Genomic DNA, 17,982 nt, shown 5'->3' with positions numbered 1-17,982 from the left:
AGAGAACAGTGAGTGGCCCAGTTGCAGATTGCAGATTCAGTGCAGTTTCAGTAGTATTAGCAGGGGAGAGGAGGAGAGGAGGAGAGGGGGAGAGAAAGCAGAGTCAAAGAGGAAGGTTTTGAGCTGCTTCCGGAACCAGAGATGGTTCTCCTCAAGTTTCAGGGAGGCAGGAAGGCTGTTCCAGAGGGAGGCCCCTGCAGCGGAGAGAGATCTCTTCTCTCAAATCTTATCTTTTCCACTCACCTCCCTAACACCCTTCGTTTCCTCTCGCTCTTCCCCCTCCCCCTCTTTCCTCACCTCCTACCACTACTCTCCCTATCCCGCCCTACCTCCTTCCCCCCACTCCCTCCTCTCTTCTAGTCCTGCTCTTCTCTCTCCTCTTCCTCTCACACTCATACATTCCCTCTTACTCCTGATCTTACCCCCACTAACATCTCCCTTTCCCTCTCTCTCTCCTCTGCCCCTCCATACTCCCTCCTCACCTCTACATTATTGTAAATTGTTCTTTACACTGTTTTCATGTTATGATTCAATTTCTATATTATGCTTGATGTATTTTGCGTGTTCTCATGTAAAGCACTTTGGATTAAAGGGCTATATAAATTCAATAAAATACAAATACAATACAAATCTTCCCCCAACTCGTTGTTTGGAGAAGCGGCTGACCCTGAGGGAGTTGGAGGCGGATGAGCGAAGAGCTCGAGAAGGAAGATATTTAGGAAGAGAGAGTTGAAGGTATTTTGGCCCAAGGCCCCAGACGGCCTTGTGGACAATGCAGAGGGTTTTGAACTTGATCCTCGCAGTCACTGGGAGCCAGTGTAGTGATTTCAGTCCTGGAGAGATACGGTCCCTGGGTTTGAGGCCAAGGACAAGTCTCGCAGTCTTGTTCTGGATGAGTTGCAAAGGGCGGAGAGTAGAGGCGGTCCAGCTTCGAGAGAACCAGGGCTCTAGAGACAGTGAGCTTTGGGGGAAGGAGAGGAAAGGAAGGATAACTCTGAGGAGGTGTAGCTGGTAGTGTGACTTCTTAGAGACGTTTGATATGTGAGGAGAGAAGGAGAGTGTGGAGTGGAAGATGACCCTGAGGTTTTTTGCCTTGCAGGTAGGAGCAGGAAGAAGGCCCAGAGAGGCCGGCCAAAGAGCTGCAGGGAAGTATCAGACATCAATGTTCCAAAGTCATGGAGGAGTTACCCCACTCCTCCCTGCAGGCTCTACATTGTACCAAACCATTCTTCTGCCCCGTTTGACCATAGGCGCAAATGTTCCAGGGTCCTGCACCCCCAAGTGTATGCCAGTACTTGATGTTCTTCAGGACCCTCTGGGTTCTCTCGCAGATGGTGTTGGGATCAGCCAGGAGAGAGGCAGAAGGACCAATCCCTGCTAGCCTTCCTTCCTGATTCTGCCTCCTCTCTAAGGTATCACAATGCTCCCTGGCCCCCGCTGGAACCTCCTCCCACATGATGGCCCTGCCTAGTGCTTGACCTATCCCTCTGGAACCTCCTGTCTGTAGCTTACTAACCTGCATCTGGCTCTTTACCTCTCATTTCAATACCTTAATAAAGTCCATATCTCCTAATTCTAGTGATTTCTTTGTTCTCTTTAATTCATCATCCACCTCTGGCAAATCTGTTTCACTCTCCTCGTCTGATGACATATCGTCCCCAGTCTCCTCTCTCTCGCCTACCTCCTCCTCTTGCTGATATTTCACTGTCTCCTTACCACCACCTTGACCTGTTGTTGTTGTCTCTTTTGATCTTACGCCTTCCTCCCCTCTAGTCTTAACAACCTATATGACCACATTCTCCTTGTCGCCTCTCACCTCCACTTAGTTACTGTTGCCACCTCCAATTCCACTTTTGGTCTTACTTCCTCCCTCCAGCCTTCTAATGTCACTCCTTCCTTCAACTCCTCTCCAGGTTGTATTTCGTCTTTCCTATCCTCTGTGCTCGTCTCCTCTTGCTCCTTCACACCTGGTTTTACTTCCTCCCTCCTTTCCTCTGTTCCTACTACCGCCTTCACCCCTAAAGCTGGTTTTGCCGGCTCCCTCCTTTCCCCCGTTCCTTCTTTTGCCTTCCAACTTCCCTCTTTCCTGCCTTCCTCTCCCCTTGAACTCTCACCACTTATCTTCTGAAGAGATCATTTCTACCTCTCTCCTTCTGCCACCTCTCCAGTTCCTCTATACAGTACCCTCTAGTCTCCAAGTTATCTGTTGTACCTCTTGTTAGGGAGAATTCTCTGTTTAGGCTGAATTTCCTAACCTAGTGAGTCCCCCAGCAGCTTTGCTGGATTTCTAGAGTTTGTTTTTTTCTCCTGCCAAGAGTGAGACTCTTTTTTTTCTCCCACTCTTGGACATGATTTGTGGTGTTCCTTTGAATGTTAATGTGTTTCATGGGCTATGGGGTCCTTTACTCCATATGGTCTCATGTGTTTTTCCTATATGTGTTACACAGCACCCTCCGTGCAGTAACACCGGGGTGTCATAGTGACCCCCCACCGTAGACTCCATACCATGGGACTGACTACTGTCTCCCAGGGCATGTAAAGTCACCATTGGCTTTACTAGTCCCAAATTACTAACAGAACCAGTACAAACCATCATATTGTGGACGTGCTGGTAGGGGCAATTCGATTGCCTCTGAGTCTGTTGTTCGAGGGGGTCACTGTCCCGTCCCCCCTCGTCGAGTTTTGGCTCGTGGCAGTGGATACTACTTTTTATATTCAACCGCGAATATATCTCTATGGGATTTTCCCATTGTTCGAGGCTAATACTTTTTTTACATAGCCTCTAACATACCGCCCGTTTATTTATTTAATATTAATTCACCTGTTGGTATTTTCTGCCAAAACTCGGTTTTAAAATGGCGTTTGTGTTCGCCTCTGTAACTCCAAACCACAGGGGGTGTGGGAGGGGGTTTAGGCACCTTGGACTAAGTTGCCTTGCCAACCCAAGTCGCACTCTTAAGTGATTGGCCCAAGTGGTGAGCCATCCTGCTCACCATTTAGCATGTTTGGTTGACAGCTAGGCTGAATGAATGGGGGTTTTCTGCATAAAAGCAGGGCTTTGGGGACTGGAACTTCAGAAGTCGCCACAGGACCTGAAAATCTGACTAGGGAGAAGCTGAGCCGACCTGCTACGACGACACCACCGGTGGAGCCCTGCTGAGCCGACTCACCACTTCCCAACGACAGAGAAGATCTCCCTTTTGGAGAGTCTTCTTCCCTTGACTGGTGGGCACAACCAGTTTACCTTCTTTTCTCGCATCCCAGGATGTCTTGTGGTCGAATTGCCCGTGCCAAGAACCCCGGCAACCGGATAGCCACTTACCACTGGACCGCAAATAAAAGGACCTCTCTTTTAATTGAGAACTCTTCCCTGGTTTCTTCCCTGGCAGTGCAACGGACTCCTGTTTTCCTCCCCGACGAGATCCTCTCTTCCCCCGGACGAAGCACTGACCTGCACCCGCTGCCAGGAACAACTGCCCCCGCTGGAGCGTTCTCACCATTTTAAGGTACCGTGTCCGCCAGGCCTCCCTTTCTAAAGATTGCTACAAGGTAACAATAACCCCTTAACCTTTTGGACTGGGCTGGCCGCCTTGACCATCTAAGTGGTCCCTTTCTGTTGGTCCAACTCTTTCTGAACCTTTTGCGAGACTTTTTGGCACTTTCAACCGTGTGACCTAGGACACATTTCGACCGGAGCCTCTTAAAGTGGGTCTGGCCTTTTTAACTTTGACTGTACGGTTTTAACCTGCCTTCTTCTCCTACTGTGTTCTCCGAAAGTGTTGGGATCTGTTGCTATCTTTGCTCTGCCTTTCTCTCCCTCTTAAACCGATTGATTAGAGTGCCATCTTCGTTAAGCGCTCACCGCTGTCTGAAAATAAGTGTTGCTTTACTTAAGACTGGTCTAATAATCTTTGAAGGGAGTGTATATCTTTTAGTGACCGTGTTTTTGAACTGCTTGATATTAGTGCCAGTGTGTTTTACTAGATGTGTGTTTAAATAAATAATTATATCTCTTTTACACCAAGCTCTGGTAATTGTTTGCTTGTTCTACTGTGTTCCATTGACCTATTGTGAATACTCTGTATACTGCCTAACTCTTCTTGAGAGAAGCCTGACTGCTCAGCCACAGCTAACAGGTAAATCTGAGTGGTACAGACTGCTACCAATTGGGTTTACTGCCAACCACCTGTAGTCTTAAATCTTTTGCAGTGGTCCCAGAGGGAACTGCACAGGTTTCTGCCTAACACCTCTCGTATCCAGCAGTCTTCCCTCTCCAAACTTCCCCAAACAGGAGCCATCTGCTCCTGTCTGCCACCACACTAGACTGGGCTGCCTGGCTTATATAGTAGCATACCCCGCCCCAATTGGAATAAAGGCTGATGGTCTGCAGATGGGAGCCTAAAGCTTGTGAGGGTTGGCATTGGCTAGGATCTCTAACTTCCTGATGGTCAGAATGAGACTGAAATGGCTGGCTAAACCTATAGGAGCCCTGGATGACATTTTGAAAGTCTGTGTGCATGGAGAGGCTGAACAAGCTGCTTTTGTGGAGGATATCCTGCTATACTGCTGGTGGGAAGGCAAATGTGTTAGGGGTGCTCTAGGAATTTGTAGGTTTCCCCAAGGGCCTTCCTGTCCTTGAAAGGTTTTCCTTTGGCCTCCCCATCCTAGAAGGGATGATTTAATTTCCCAGCCCCATTCCGGTTTTCCCATTGAGAGGAAAGGGTATCGTGGGAGATATAGTCCACATTAGGGTGGATTGCCTCTGCAATTTCCATGTATGGACACTGAGACAGATTTTCTGATGTTAAGTGACCTGACTGGGTATTTTGTCCATAATGCTATATCCTGGATCTGGTTCATTTTGTTGAATGTATTTTTGTCTAACTGGCTTGGCTAGGTATCTAGCTCCCTGAGTCACCTGGCTTGTGGTCACTACACAAAGTTCCAGGCAGGGAACCTTCAACATGGGGTACATGTAGAACTGTATGAGAAAAAATGGTGGGGTATGCTGGGTTCCGCTGTGCTTAGGGAACTAAAATGATGTGGCACCTACTGTTGGCGCTAGTCCTCAAAGTTTCATAAATCCCAGTGGTTTATTATTAGGTTCAATCGGTGGTGTGAACTAGCAGTTAGAGTAGTTTTGTATGCCAACCAGCCCTACAGATAAGGGGCTGTATCGGCCACTTTTACTCCCTAAAAATAGGCATATACTCCCAAAAAATAAAAATAGGGTGTAAAAATACACCCAACAAAAAATAAAAAAAGTCATGCAGAACCATGTGCCCCTGTTTTCACCTCACTGCTGCATGGATATGTTTGGACCAGTAGTGCACGAAGTATCATACGAATTAACTACTATTATTATTATTTATTTTTTTACATCTCATCTATTCAGCTTTTCTGTTAGCCAGGTTACTCTTTAAAACATTCATCACATCAAGTATGTGTATCACAAACACGACTGTCCAAAATTATGTTTTTGTGATTAATCGATTATTTGTCAAATGAACGGTTGATTCCTTAATTTATTGAGGTAGGTCCTCACTTAGCATGTTGTCTACAAAATCACAAACTGCACATGTGAAAGACACGTTTGTTCCTGAGAGTATCCCAAACCACCAGTTGTTCATATCTTCATCAGCTGGGGCAAAGGCTTCAAGATATCGTGTTCGTTGTTGTGTGATTTTGAGGCACTCAGTGATCAGATGTTTGATTGGTTCCACCGCACGTCCACAGAACCTGCAAAGATTGTTCTCAATATTGTTCGCTCTTCCTCTCCAAAGAATCTCCTTGGTTTTATATGTGTTCAGACGTAATCTCATGAATTGGTTTCGATGTTTCCTCGATGGAAATTTTTGTAAATATCTGGGCAGACAATCTAAACAGTTTGTTACCGGGCCCAAATCAATTGACGAGGTTAGGCAGTTTCTTTGTTCTAAGTTCTGGATCCAATTCCACTTCCTTAGTTTCTTTTTAGCCATCTGTGGTGTTTCTATAAGTGTCTCCCACTTTATCTCTGCTGACTCAAGAACTTTTATTAAACCACTGGACCAGTTTAGCATTATACTACAGTGCTGTTGTTGAACCATATTCGTAAAAATATGATATGCTGGTGCCTGGACCTTCAGTGACATGGCTAACGATTTCCATATGACTATATTGTGCATCGATTCAAGCCCAAGTTCATATCTTATAGCAATCATTGATACACTCTTTGCTAATTTAAGGATACGTCTCCAGATAATGCCTTCAAGGGTGGGCCAAAGCCGGTAATCTAGATTCCAGCCCGCCTCTGCTTCAAACGTGATTGAGGGCACTACCTTTTGTGAATAAAAGGTTACCACCGGTTTTAGTGAGAATTTGCCATATTCAGCGTGGAGTTTGGCTCCTTGCAGCGCAAAAGTCAGCATGCGTTGTTTGAGGTCACAAATCCAGTCGTGTTCTCTGATTGAAGTATTAAACATGATACCTAGATATCGTATACAGGGTGTAAGTTCGATCCGCACAGCCTCAAGATTCTATCTAAAATTCTTCATCAGTCTTTTAGATGAGTGCCCAATTATCATTATCTTTGTTTTCTCCACATTTATTTGCAGTGAATTGTCACTCAGGTACCTCTCCAGTGCAGATAAGGATCTCTGCAGCCCAATTGGTGTTTCATCAATTAGGACAATATCGTCTGCATATATAGTCCAACTGATATTATTGTTATCAATCTTAGGGGGAAAGCATCGAGTCTGAGAGAAGGCTTCAGATACGTCAGATATGAAAAGTTTAAATAACAGGGCGGCTAAGGGGCAGCCCTGCTTGACTCCTTTGTTGGTATATATCTTCTCAGTGAGCTCGCCGGCTTCATTAATTCGCACCCTGATTGATGTCTCTTCATATAACGCCATAATGGGCTGCAGTAATTCAGGCGGACAGGACCACCTCGACAATTTTTGCCACAATTTTGTTCTGTTTAGGGAGTCGAATGCTTGTTTCATGTCGATGAAAGCAATGAAAAGGTTTTTCGCCCGGTGTAAGGCTTTTAATTTCAGCAGGTTTAGTATCGTCAGGTTCACTTCTGTTCCGACTCCTTTGGTAAAACCTGTCTGACGAATGTCAGTGACCAGAGCTAATCGCCCACTTGGATAGCTTCTGCTGCAAAAAGGATGCGAAGATCTTCCCCAGAATGTCTAAAAGGGCAATTGGTCGATAATTGGCCGGATCAACACGGCTCCCCTTTTTGAAGATGGGTATTATGATGGCTGTGTTCCATGATTTGCGGTACCCTCTTGATCGTTGCTATTATATGAAGTAGATGGTATATAAAGGTGGTCCAAAGCTCATTGTTTGCTTTTAATGTGATGTTGGAAAGGCCATCGGGTCTGGCTAAATGGGAGTTTTTTAGTTTTCTGATTGCTATAGAAATATCTGCTCTGGATTCGATGACATCCCAATTCTGACTAAATACCGGCGTTTTCTCATTCAGCTGGGTTACAGAACTTCCAAAAACTTTGGAAAAGTGTTGTTTCCAAGTTGCCTTACAGATGCCATGATGGATCTTTGCCTGCTGGGATATTTGTTTGTTATTTATAATGTTCCAGATGTCCTTTGTTTGATGACAGATCATCAGCTTCAGAATACGTTCTCCTCGTTCTTGGTCTCTCATTATTTTAAAGCTTTTCAGCCAATTTCGATATTTTGCCTTAAGCTGTTTCATTAGCACCCATTTTTTTTGACCCATCTCTTTTTTTAGTTTTCGCAGGTCTCGTTGTAGTTGTTTTATTTTAGAGGACACTAATGGACTGAAGTCGTGTGTGTTTGTGTAAGAACAAAACTTTGGATGTTTATAGTTGGTCTGATATTCTGCCAACAGCGCCGAGTAGTTTATTTTCTCATCTGGTGCTATCTCCTCAGAGGTTATCATTTCATTTAAGGCCTTCAGTTGTTTGGTGTTTATTTTTAATCTATTTCCTCTTTGATTCGCTTCTAATGCTTGATTGAACAATTCAACATTTCTTGTTAAGTGTGCCTTTAAGGACAATTCAAGTGGGAAATGATCGCTACTTGATGATTTCCGAACCGTCAACTGTGTGATCTCATTTTGCAAGGTGTTTGAGGCCCAAAAGTAATCAATTGTTCTTTCTGAAACATCACGCCTCCATGTGTAATTTGGCGGGCAGTCTCCCTTTGTTTGCCCATTAAGCATGAAACGGTTTCTTGCAGTCATAGCTGACTGGAATTGGAAACCTCGGCAGATTGAATGAGGATGGTTCATATGTTTTTTTTATTTTCAGATTTTCATCGAACCAGGAGAAGTTAAAGTCCCCGCAGATAATCACCTGTAAATCTGCCAACGACTCCATATTATCATCGATCAAGTCTGTTATTGATTGAATGAACTTGGACGACGAAATCATGGCTGTATTCCAATATATATTAAGTAATAGTAAATGTTTAAATGTCGAGTTAGGTCTTCTGTTGTTTGTAATAAGTGTTCCTAGAACGAACAAATTTGGAGAGAACGATTTAATGATCTCCCAACCCGAGGAATTATTTATCATCGTCAGAAGACCAGAGAAGGGTCGGCCGTAATGATTTTTCCCCGCTGGATTTAACGTGATAGAATAGCCATCTCTTATTGGCACCTCCCGAAGCCATGTTTCCTGCAAACACACCGCAATGTTGTTTTCCAGCGAGATGTCAAACTTCTGGAACAGATGCTGGAACCCTCTGGTATTCCATGATATCACACCATTTTCCTCCTCCTTTTTGAATTGCGATAGCTAAGATCTATTTGCATGGTTTTGGATAGTGGCTTTCGGGAGAGTATTTCGACTTTCTGCCGAACTTTCTTTAATGTGGAAGTGTTTCTTTAAGGCTTCTCAACAATGTTCTTGCGTTTGCCCTTTGTTCACCCGCATTACTTTTCCATTTCCTTCTCTTTGGTTTTTTTTGCATTGTTCATGTCCAAGCCATATAACATCAGCTCCTCTTTTGCTGCTAAAAGGGTATTTTCCACTGCTTAAGATGTGATGTGCAAATAGACCATGTCGAGAGAATCTTCATTGATATATTCGACAATGGCTATATCGTTGGTGGTTATCGTTCTCAGAGAAGGAAAGGTATGCAAGGGGCGGATCACATTATGCCGGTTTAGATTCACTTCGTTTTCATCAGAGAAAATATTTTCGAGTCTTATTTTCCAGGATTTTTGTTTGCGTACTGGGTTGTCAGGCCTCGGTTCTTGTGAATTCTTTTGTTTTTGCCATTGTGCCTTCGTCATCCTAGGATTTAACTTTAAGGTGGTCAGTTTTGGTTGTTGTTGAACACCAACATTGGAGTCCTGTGTGTGTAAGCTCTCAACCTGGGCTTATTTGAGTCTGCGCCCTTCACTCTTTGGTCATCAAACAATTTTCTCTGCTCTATAGCAGATCTTGGAGCAGGACAAGACCCTGCATTAAGTTGATGAGACTGCGGCCACTCCTCTGAGTAAACTGAATAGGTTGATAGATCGCATAAGTCAGTGACACTCTTATCAGAAATCTTTGATCCAGAACCCGATTCAATTCTTTGCCTTTTATTTGGATTAGACGGTCCTACCACATTAGTTTTTGAAAGTTCATGCGATGCCCGTTTTCTTGTGGGAGCACTTGCAGGATCCTCTAATTGCATATTTGTTTGTTTGCGTGCAAAGAGCCCCAGCTTTTGAGGTGTTGAAAGGTTTCTCACAAACTGTTTGGTTTTGTTTCTAGCAGCACTTATTGGCATATGTTGCTTGTTTATTTTTCGGTTTTTCTCCTGGATTTTTGTGGATCTATCATTTGTTTCGGAGTTAATCGAGGGAACAAACAGTTTGGCTGCCCCAGTGAAGATGTCAAAGGAGGGTCCCTTTCCTTTTGCCGTCGGCGCAAGCACATGATTTGGCGTATTTGCTTCCACCATCGCAGCTTCAGGTAGGTTGTTATTTTTTTTAGCTGTATTAGTGCTACCAAGAGATATAGTGGGAAGAGAGGCACCAGCTTGTTGTTCTAAGATGGAATTTTGTTAAGAATCTGTAGGACTGGAAGAGTCGGTGTTTGTTTTTCTAGGCTGCGATGTATCAAAGCCATTTAAAGTGTCCACATTTGACGTCGAGGTGGTGATTGCCTCACCTTGATTTACACATTGCTTTGGGACAGGGGTAGTTCTTCCTGGGGGAGGCCGCACTCTCTCTCTGTGTGGGCCTTCCGGATCACCTATACTGTGGGGTAGTGAGTGACGACACCACTTAATCATTTCTAAAATGGCTTCCATTTGATCGTTTTTATCTATGTGGTCTTTTGCAGCCAGATCGCCATTGTAAAGAGATATCCGCTTCTCTTTCAACTCTTGATGTCAATCTTGTATTGTTTTCTTCTAGTGAAGTCATTTTGTTTGTCAAATTGTGTAGTAGGGCATTTTGACCCTTAACAGACTCATTTAGTGATTCAATGAGTTTGATGAAAGGGATCAAAGCTAATGATGTTGCAGCCAGAACGTTATTATGGATCTGGATTCCTGCTGCCACTGAAAGAATTTCTTTACTGTGAGTCGTTGACTCCAGCTCTGGAATTGATGTGTCATCAAGTTTGCCAGGACCACCATCGTTTCTTGATGCTTGGAGCAACACTTTTGTGTTACAATGAAAACGCCTGTGTTCAATCGGATCTTTAGAGAAACACGCTTGTGTTTTGTTAATTACGGCCGTGTTACTGCTATTATAACTACTTGATCGGAAGAAACAAACATGTATCTATTAATGTGCATGAATAACTAGGTGCAAAGAAATAATTATTATAAAAACATTTCCGTTTTCCTGGTAACACATATGTTTACTTGCTTATAAAATTCTCCCATTGGGAATTGGACTTACATTTTTACTCCCTAAAAATCATTTTACTCCCAACTTTAAAAAATATGGAGTAAAATACACCGACATCCAAATCTTATCTGGAGCACAGATTACAACCCATAGATTCCAAAAAAGAAAAAAGCGGTCTTTGTTGCAGTTCAATAACATGTTTATTGGGAGATCCCACAAGTGGCTTTTCAAAGTTCAAGTGCCCAAATGTCAGAAAGTTCCCAAATTTCCAATTGCTAACACGTAGTTTGACCTTTGCTAGGTCCATCTCAAGGCTGGGCTGATTATATTAGTTATAACACAAAGAAATAATAGTAATAAAAAAAACACATAAGAACAAAGAACCATAAAACAATATATATCCCAAATAGCACATTTTGACATTTTGATTCATACAAGTTATATATAATAGTGGGCGGGAGAAAGTCAGGGAAGGTGAAGGGAGAGAGGAACAGAGGGAAAGAAAAACGAAAAAAATCACAGTGAGTATATCTTGTTGGCTTGTCACAATTCAATACTTTAATGTATCAGGTAACGATTATTGCATTCCCTGGTAATGGCTTTACCAAGGTAATTTACACACCTAGTGTCTTGTTACTCATGTTTGTCCCAAATCACCCTTGAGTGTACACCAATAATGTGAAACAAATTCCTTCGAGTGCCTTTCACTTTGTCTTTTCAGACCAATCGCAGGTCCCTTACTTCTCAGCCTGCTTGTCACGCTCTGCCTTTGCCTTCTAGCTTGGACTTTCAGCGTCTCCCACTGAATAGTTGAATGTATCTTTAATCCCTGATACTCCACCAGAATGGACTCTTCCAGACCATTATATTCTATATGGGGCTTCCTCCCAGACCTCCGGATTCTTGTTTGTGGGTCTTGCTAAAATCTTGCTTTCAGGGTTCACTTATGCGGTCCTCAATGAGACCTCAATGGTTATCTATTCTTGATCAGGTCTTGGTCGGTTCACCATTTACTTTGGCAGGTCTCAACCCAACCTTGGGTTTCAGGATTCACTTTGACACATCTCTCCATTATCTGTAGTTCAACATTCCCTTATCTGGTCTCTACACGATCTGAGGTTCAACATTCACCTTTGGCAGGTCTGTCCTGCACACGGGGCTGGATTGGCCCCATGCAATTTGGCAGGTCTTTTCCTGGACATGGGGCCAGTTTGGTACCCTTGGGCCAGAACTCAAATATCTAATATTACCTCTTGCAAAGCCACAAACCTAACTTAGGTAGTATTTTCTCTGCTCCTACAACAATTGGTGAGGAGCACGTCCTCTGTCACCCTCACTGTGAATTCCACTCCATATGGCTTCACTAAGAATTTACTTTTCCAGCCTCTATTGTGCTGCTTGTGTTTTTGCTGCCTATGTGTCAGCGCTGTTAATTTATCAAGCTAGTTAGAGGTTTGTACCCTAGTTCAGGATGGGTTGGTCATCAACGGTTGTTGAATGCTTTCAGTTGAACCTCTGTCGTTGCCAATTGACAATTTCATCTTATCTGTTTGGTTAGCTGTTTTATTTTATATGGTGCCATCACATCAGCGCCGCCTTGGAAGTACTACTGAACATGCTCGCCAGCTGACAGTATACCCTGACTGTAGGAGGGCATTTGTACCTGACCAATTGGGCCACCTTTTCCTGACCCACCCACATCGAACAAGTACTTTTGTGACGTTATGCCCTTTCTTTCACAGGCTTTGCATATGTTTTGTTCAACATGGGGCATTTACAATTGATGTTTAGAGATTCTAGGTATGGTGAGTCTTTCTCCCGATTAGTTAGGATCAGAGATTTGCTGTCCTGTACCCATACTGTGAGGGACTTAGAGCATTTTGATAGCACATTTTGAGAGAATCGGAAGGATGGTCCTCAAGGTCCCTGTTAATAGGCCCACAAGCACTCTTCAGGGTAAAATATCACATCTTGTTGGGGATGGTGAGCCTGCAGGAAACCACTCCATGCACCCTCTTGGAGTCGCATCAGGTTGTCGCCAGACCAGCCCGGACCTTAGTAATCTGCCGACTACAAGGCAAGATGGGGTGGTCTTCCATCGCACCATAGTAAGTCAAATAACCGAAGAGGAAAGGGTGTTCTCCAAATGACATTAGAATGACATTAGAAAAGAATATTTAATTGTGGTTTTTATCAAATAGTGTTGCCCAAACAACACAATTACGTTTTTCCAATGCACTTAAAGGGATTTATTTTGTGGTTACGGTTCTGTCCGATCTGCTGTTTGTTGAATTGTCTTTTTTTTCATCCTGATACAGATGTAGAAACAGACGACGATGCCCAATACAGAACGGTGCTAAAACAGATTGTCCAATCTGTTGGGGAACCACGGAACTATGGCTTGACACCTGAAGAAATGACTAAACAAGAACAAAAGGCAGCAGAGGATCACTTGACACAAGAAGCAAGATTAAAGGCAGAATATGAGAGAAAGGAGGCTGAAGAAACAGCAGAAAAGCTTGCACATTGGGAAGAGTGGGTATGTCCCTCACTTATGCATATTCAGATATATTTATTTTGGCTTGAAGTCAGGAAATGGTAAGAACTATTTTTGTACAGCTTCAATTTCAAATATTCCAGGGTACAGGTTTCTTCCTTCTGCTGTGGGGATGGCAGGCAGACATCTATCAAACCCCCCCCAACTTTTTGCTGTTGTTTTGAACCTGTGTTGACTTTTGGAGGCAAGTCAGGCCTATTGATTTCACTTGCCTTGCTAAGCTCATCTGTTTTTGAGTCACTGATCAGTGCCTATGGCTATCAATGCATGGGAACTCTGTTCTTCATTGAGAAAGTCCCTGTTTGTTTTAAACTGTGCACATCATCTTACAGTGAGGTACAGTAGGGATACGTTGTGTCCCTATAACTTTGTTTCTTTTGCCACTTTATGGTTACTTGCATGATGTGTCCAAGATGGCTGGGGGCAGCAGATACTTTGCTACTGTGTTTTTCTTTTAATGCTTGCATGCACTTTTGCATTTTACCACTTAATTACTTTTATTGTGGCATATACTCTAAAATGGCTGTGCCGTGAGATTTTTGCCTATCCTTTGGCAATCTTGTCTTTTGGCTGTCTTCATGCTCGCTCGGGACCAGATTTGCCATATATGGTAAGCCCTTTACCAGGCAAAGCCTCAGCTTTCCTGGCCAAAGCGACAGTCTGTTTGTGGTTGGATGTGGGAGCTGGGACTGCCTGGTCCCAGGTCACATCTTGGCCAAAGTGTGTCTGTTGCTGGGCAGATGGGGTGGCAGGAGGTTGGCCATGATTGGACAGCACCAGCCAGTTTGATTGTTGCAGCGCCTTACCATTGGTGGGCTTTATGGAAATCCAATTTGAATCCTGGATAAAACAGGGACTCCTGCAGCCATTCTTCAGATCATGATTGGAGCCAAGACCCCTCCAAAGAGGAACATCTCACTGAAGACCCAGAACTCATCATTGCAGCGATCCACATTGTCTTCTTAAATCATGCTGGTGAAGCCCTGCTCCTTTGCTTATCTCCAGAATGCCTTTGTTCTTCGACTCCTGGACCGGTGGTAACAACCACTCTCGATCCCTGCTTGAGGATCCTGCCCTTGGAAGCCTTTAGAAGTGTCCTGGAACCATCCTATGGGCTTACCAGCTTTCTCATGGGCTACCTCGCTGCATCGATTGCCATCCTGAGTTCGTACTTTGGACTCCGTGGAGCCTCAACTTGTGAAACTAGAGGACTCCCTCTGCAGTTGCAGTTCTCCAGCATGCAGTCGGGCCCCAGAGAACCAGCTTTTTTCTTTCGGCCATGAGGTTCCATCACTGATCTTCCCCTGCATTGTTTCCTTGGGAGTCATCTGAGTTCATCAACACCATGGTGGTTTATTCTAAATCATGCCAGGGTTGTCCTCCTGTCTAGTTCCAGGAACCATCTCACCAGAGCATGGAACCGCTAACTAGGCAGACCTTAATCATGACACTGACAAGTGACCTCTGCATCAGCGACCACAAGACCCCTTCCAATAGAACCAAGACACAGAGAACAGGGAACCAGCCATTTCAGGAGCCTCTGCAGTGTTCCCTGAGTGATTCAGAGAACAGAGGTGAATAAACATACATGTTCCTACCCCCACCTCGATAAGGTTTAATGGGCGTAATGTCCTTGCTTTACCTCTCCAATATCCTGACTGTGATTGATGAAGCTCTGATCAAGGAATAGGGTTGGCGTTTGAGGCAGGTGAAAAGATGAACTCTGACTTTGAAGTGTTGAACATAAGAGAACTATACAGTGATCGAGGGGCAGATGGCTTTTAGGCATTTGGTTACATGCTCAGAGATTTGCAGGGCAAAAGGAGGGGAAGGAGAATATCTCCTTATTGTCAGCAAAGAGGTGATTGCTAAAGCCAAAGGAAAAAATGTGCTTGCTGAGGGGAAAAGGTTTATTATGTGAAGAGAAGTGGACCTAGGGCAGATCCTTGAGGAATGCCCAATGGGAGGGCTGTTAGGTGGAGGTGCTGGAGTCCCATGAGATGGAAAATGACTGGTCATAGATAAGAGGGCATCCAGTTCAGTACTGTTTCATTGAAGCCAAAGAGGGAAAGAGTTTGACAGATGGAGGGCTGATCCACAGTGTCAAATGTAGCATTCAGATAAAAAAGGTTGGAAAAAGTGGGGAGGCAACAGTAGTAAGAGAATTCTTAATGTGTTTGAGAGCAGTCTCAGTGAAGTGTTTGAACTGGAATCCAGATTAGAGGGGCTCAGCAAGTGAAGTCACATCGAGATAGTTGACTGTGCAGTTGAAGTTAACCTTCTTGAGTATTTTATAGCGGTAGGGTAGGAGAGGTGGTTCTGGCGGTTTTGTAACACGCTGGGAAAAAAACAGTTGAGAGAGAGATTGAATAAGGTAGATAAGTGAGCGGACCTGCCAGGTACAGGTTTCTTAGCAATTTGTGGTGCTAGGGGTCAATTGGAGTCAGGATGGTGTGACCAATCAGACGTAGGAGTTTTATTAACCCCTTAATTTATTGGCTATTGTGCATATCTATGCAAATAGGACGAGCATACTTGTCCTCAGCACTTAACAGGTTAAAGGAAAGAATGCCTCACCTAATTTTGATGATGGTTTTCCCTAAGCTTCAAGATAATTAAACAACTAGTGCTCGTCAGGATGTCTTATAAAAACTCAGTCCTCTGTCTGAGCCTAATATTCACCTAGTATCTAACCCTAATGCTAATAACAAAGGAAACATAAACTTAACCTAGGAAAGCATTACTTCCCCCTATTCTTAGCTTGTGGTGACAGGTTCCTGGACCCCACCCAATTGTGTCTTTGATTCTCTATTTCTCTTGCAGGCCTCAGCCTGCTGATACAGTTCAAATAAGTCTTTTATCCTTTCTCTCTTTCCCAAAAAGATGACTCCGAACCCAAACAAATACTGTTGTCAGTTCAAAGAGTTTGATCCTCAATTGGACTGACTGTTCCTGTAAGCCGACTACTTGTCTAGTACAACATGTTCTAGACTTTTCATTAGAATCTGGTTCTTGTTCACCCCTCTAGGGCAGTGGTCGTCAAACATGTTTGGGCTGGGCCCCCCGTGAGCAAAATGTGGGCAAGCTTGGTCCCCCCAAAATGCCAAATGGACAGTAGGTTTAAATAGCTATGAACTCTTGCGTGCCATTGCTGCACCACGCTCCCAGTATAGTCCCTGGGCTCCCCCACCTGCTCCCATCACAGTCTCTGGGCTGCCTCATTACACTTCTAGCATAGTCCCTGGGCTATTGCCACCCCACCACAGTCTCTGGGGTCCCCCCACCCCGCTCCCACCACAGTTTCTGGCCTCCCCCACCCCACTCCCAACAGAATCCCTGGTCTCTCCCACCCGATCCAAGCACATTCCCAAGGCTTCCCACTGCCCCACTCCTCCTACCCACTCCCTGTATAGTCCCGAGGCTCCCCCACCCTGCCTAGTCCCAGGGCACCAAAAAAAAACTTTGGGCTCCCCCACCCACTCCTAAAACAACCCCAGGTACCCCTACTTGCCTCGTATAATCCCGGTCCTGTTTCATTACTGCAACTGGATTCAAACACCCTGGAAGCGTGCTCTCTGGAAAGGGGCAGAGAGCGCTCCTCCAGTGTGTCTATTTCCTGGGTCAGCCATTCCCACTGACCTTAGGCCTGCCCCCATCAAATTCAGCATGTGTGGTGGGGGCCATCTTGGGATGGGATATGCTCCCTTTTTATTTATTTTTGTGGATATTTCAGGCTGATGTCCTGCTCCCCCCGGGAAGAATGCCCTCCTGTGTGAAGACCTCTGCTCTAGGGTGTGCTAGTCTCTCATGTGTTATTGTATCTCTTAGCCTGGCATGGGCCTTCTGGCTCATCAGCCTGTCTCGGCTTGGCACTGTTCTCATCCCTGCCTGGGACTCGTGCTTTCTCAGCCCTGCGTGTGCTATCCGGTGTCTCAGACCATCTGGGCTTCTTTTGGCCTTCACCCCCTCTTGGAGTATCTGGTAACTCAGCCCATCGTGGGCTATTCGGCCTTCCAGGCCATCTGGGTTCTGGATCACTCACTCCCTTTTGAGGTATCTTGTTGCTTAGCCAAGTGTTGGTTATTTGGCCTCTCAGGCTACCTGGATTTCATATCGCTCTCACCCCCTCATGGGGTATCTTTTGGCTCTGCCTGGCGTGGGCTATTCGGCCTCTCAGGCTGTCTGTAATTTGTATTGCTCCTACCCCCTCATGGGTGGGGGGTGCATGTTGCTAAGCCCAGCATGTGATATTCTCAGGCCATCTGAATTTTGGATCACTTTCACCCCAATGTGGGGTATTTTGTAGATTAGTCCAGCATGGGCTATACAGCCTTTCAGGGCATCTGGATTTTGTACTGTTCCCACCCACTTGAATCGGGGGTCGCCTCATAGAACTCACAACCAAATTACAAAAGTAGTCAAAAAACAGTGTACGCCGTTGCAAGAAGCAACGCATTTTTATTCAGGGCCCCAGATGCATCTGGGACAGCATATTCAAACAGAACACGGAACAGAACTGCATGAAAAGGCGCTGTCAAAGAACCGCCCTTAAAATGAAAACTTTTATAGAAAGCAAAATATTTAGCATTTGCGTTTG

General features: G+C 44.6%; 1 protein-coding gene across 1 annotated transcript in view; it reads left to right on the top strand.

Moving 5' to 3' along the window:
- The window catches only part of AK7 (adenylate kinase 7), a 1,456,966-nt gene that overhangs the window by 1,287,775 nt on the left and 151,209 nt on the right, over positions 1–17,982 (top strand). The window contains exon 16 of the mRNA XM_069637722.1: positions 13,147–13,367. Within this exon, the coding sequence (XP_069493823.1) occupies positions 13,147–13,367 (221 nt within the window). The remainder of the gene's footprint in view (positions 1–13,146; positions 13,368–17,982) is intronic.

The sequence above is a fragment of the Ambystoma mexicanum genome, chromosome 14 (genome assembly GCF_040938575.1).
Source record: "Ambystoma mexicanum isolate Mex_15411 chromosome 14, UKY_AmexF1_1, whole genome shotgun sequence".
Lineage (NCBI taxonomy): Eukaryota > Metazoa > Chordata > Amphibia > Caudata > Ambystomatidae > Ambystoma > Ambystoma mexicanum.
This window is presented reverse-complemented; position numbering and strand designations above follow the sequence as displayed.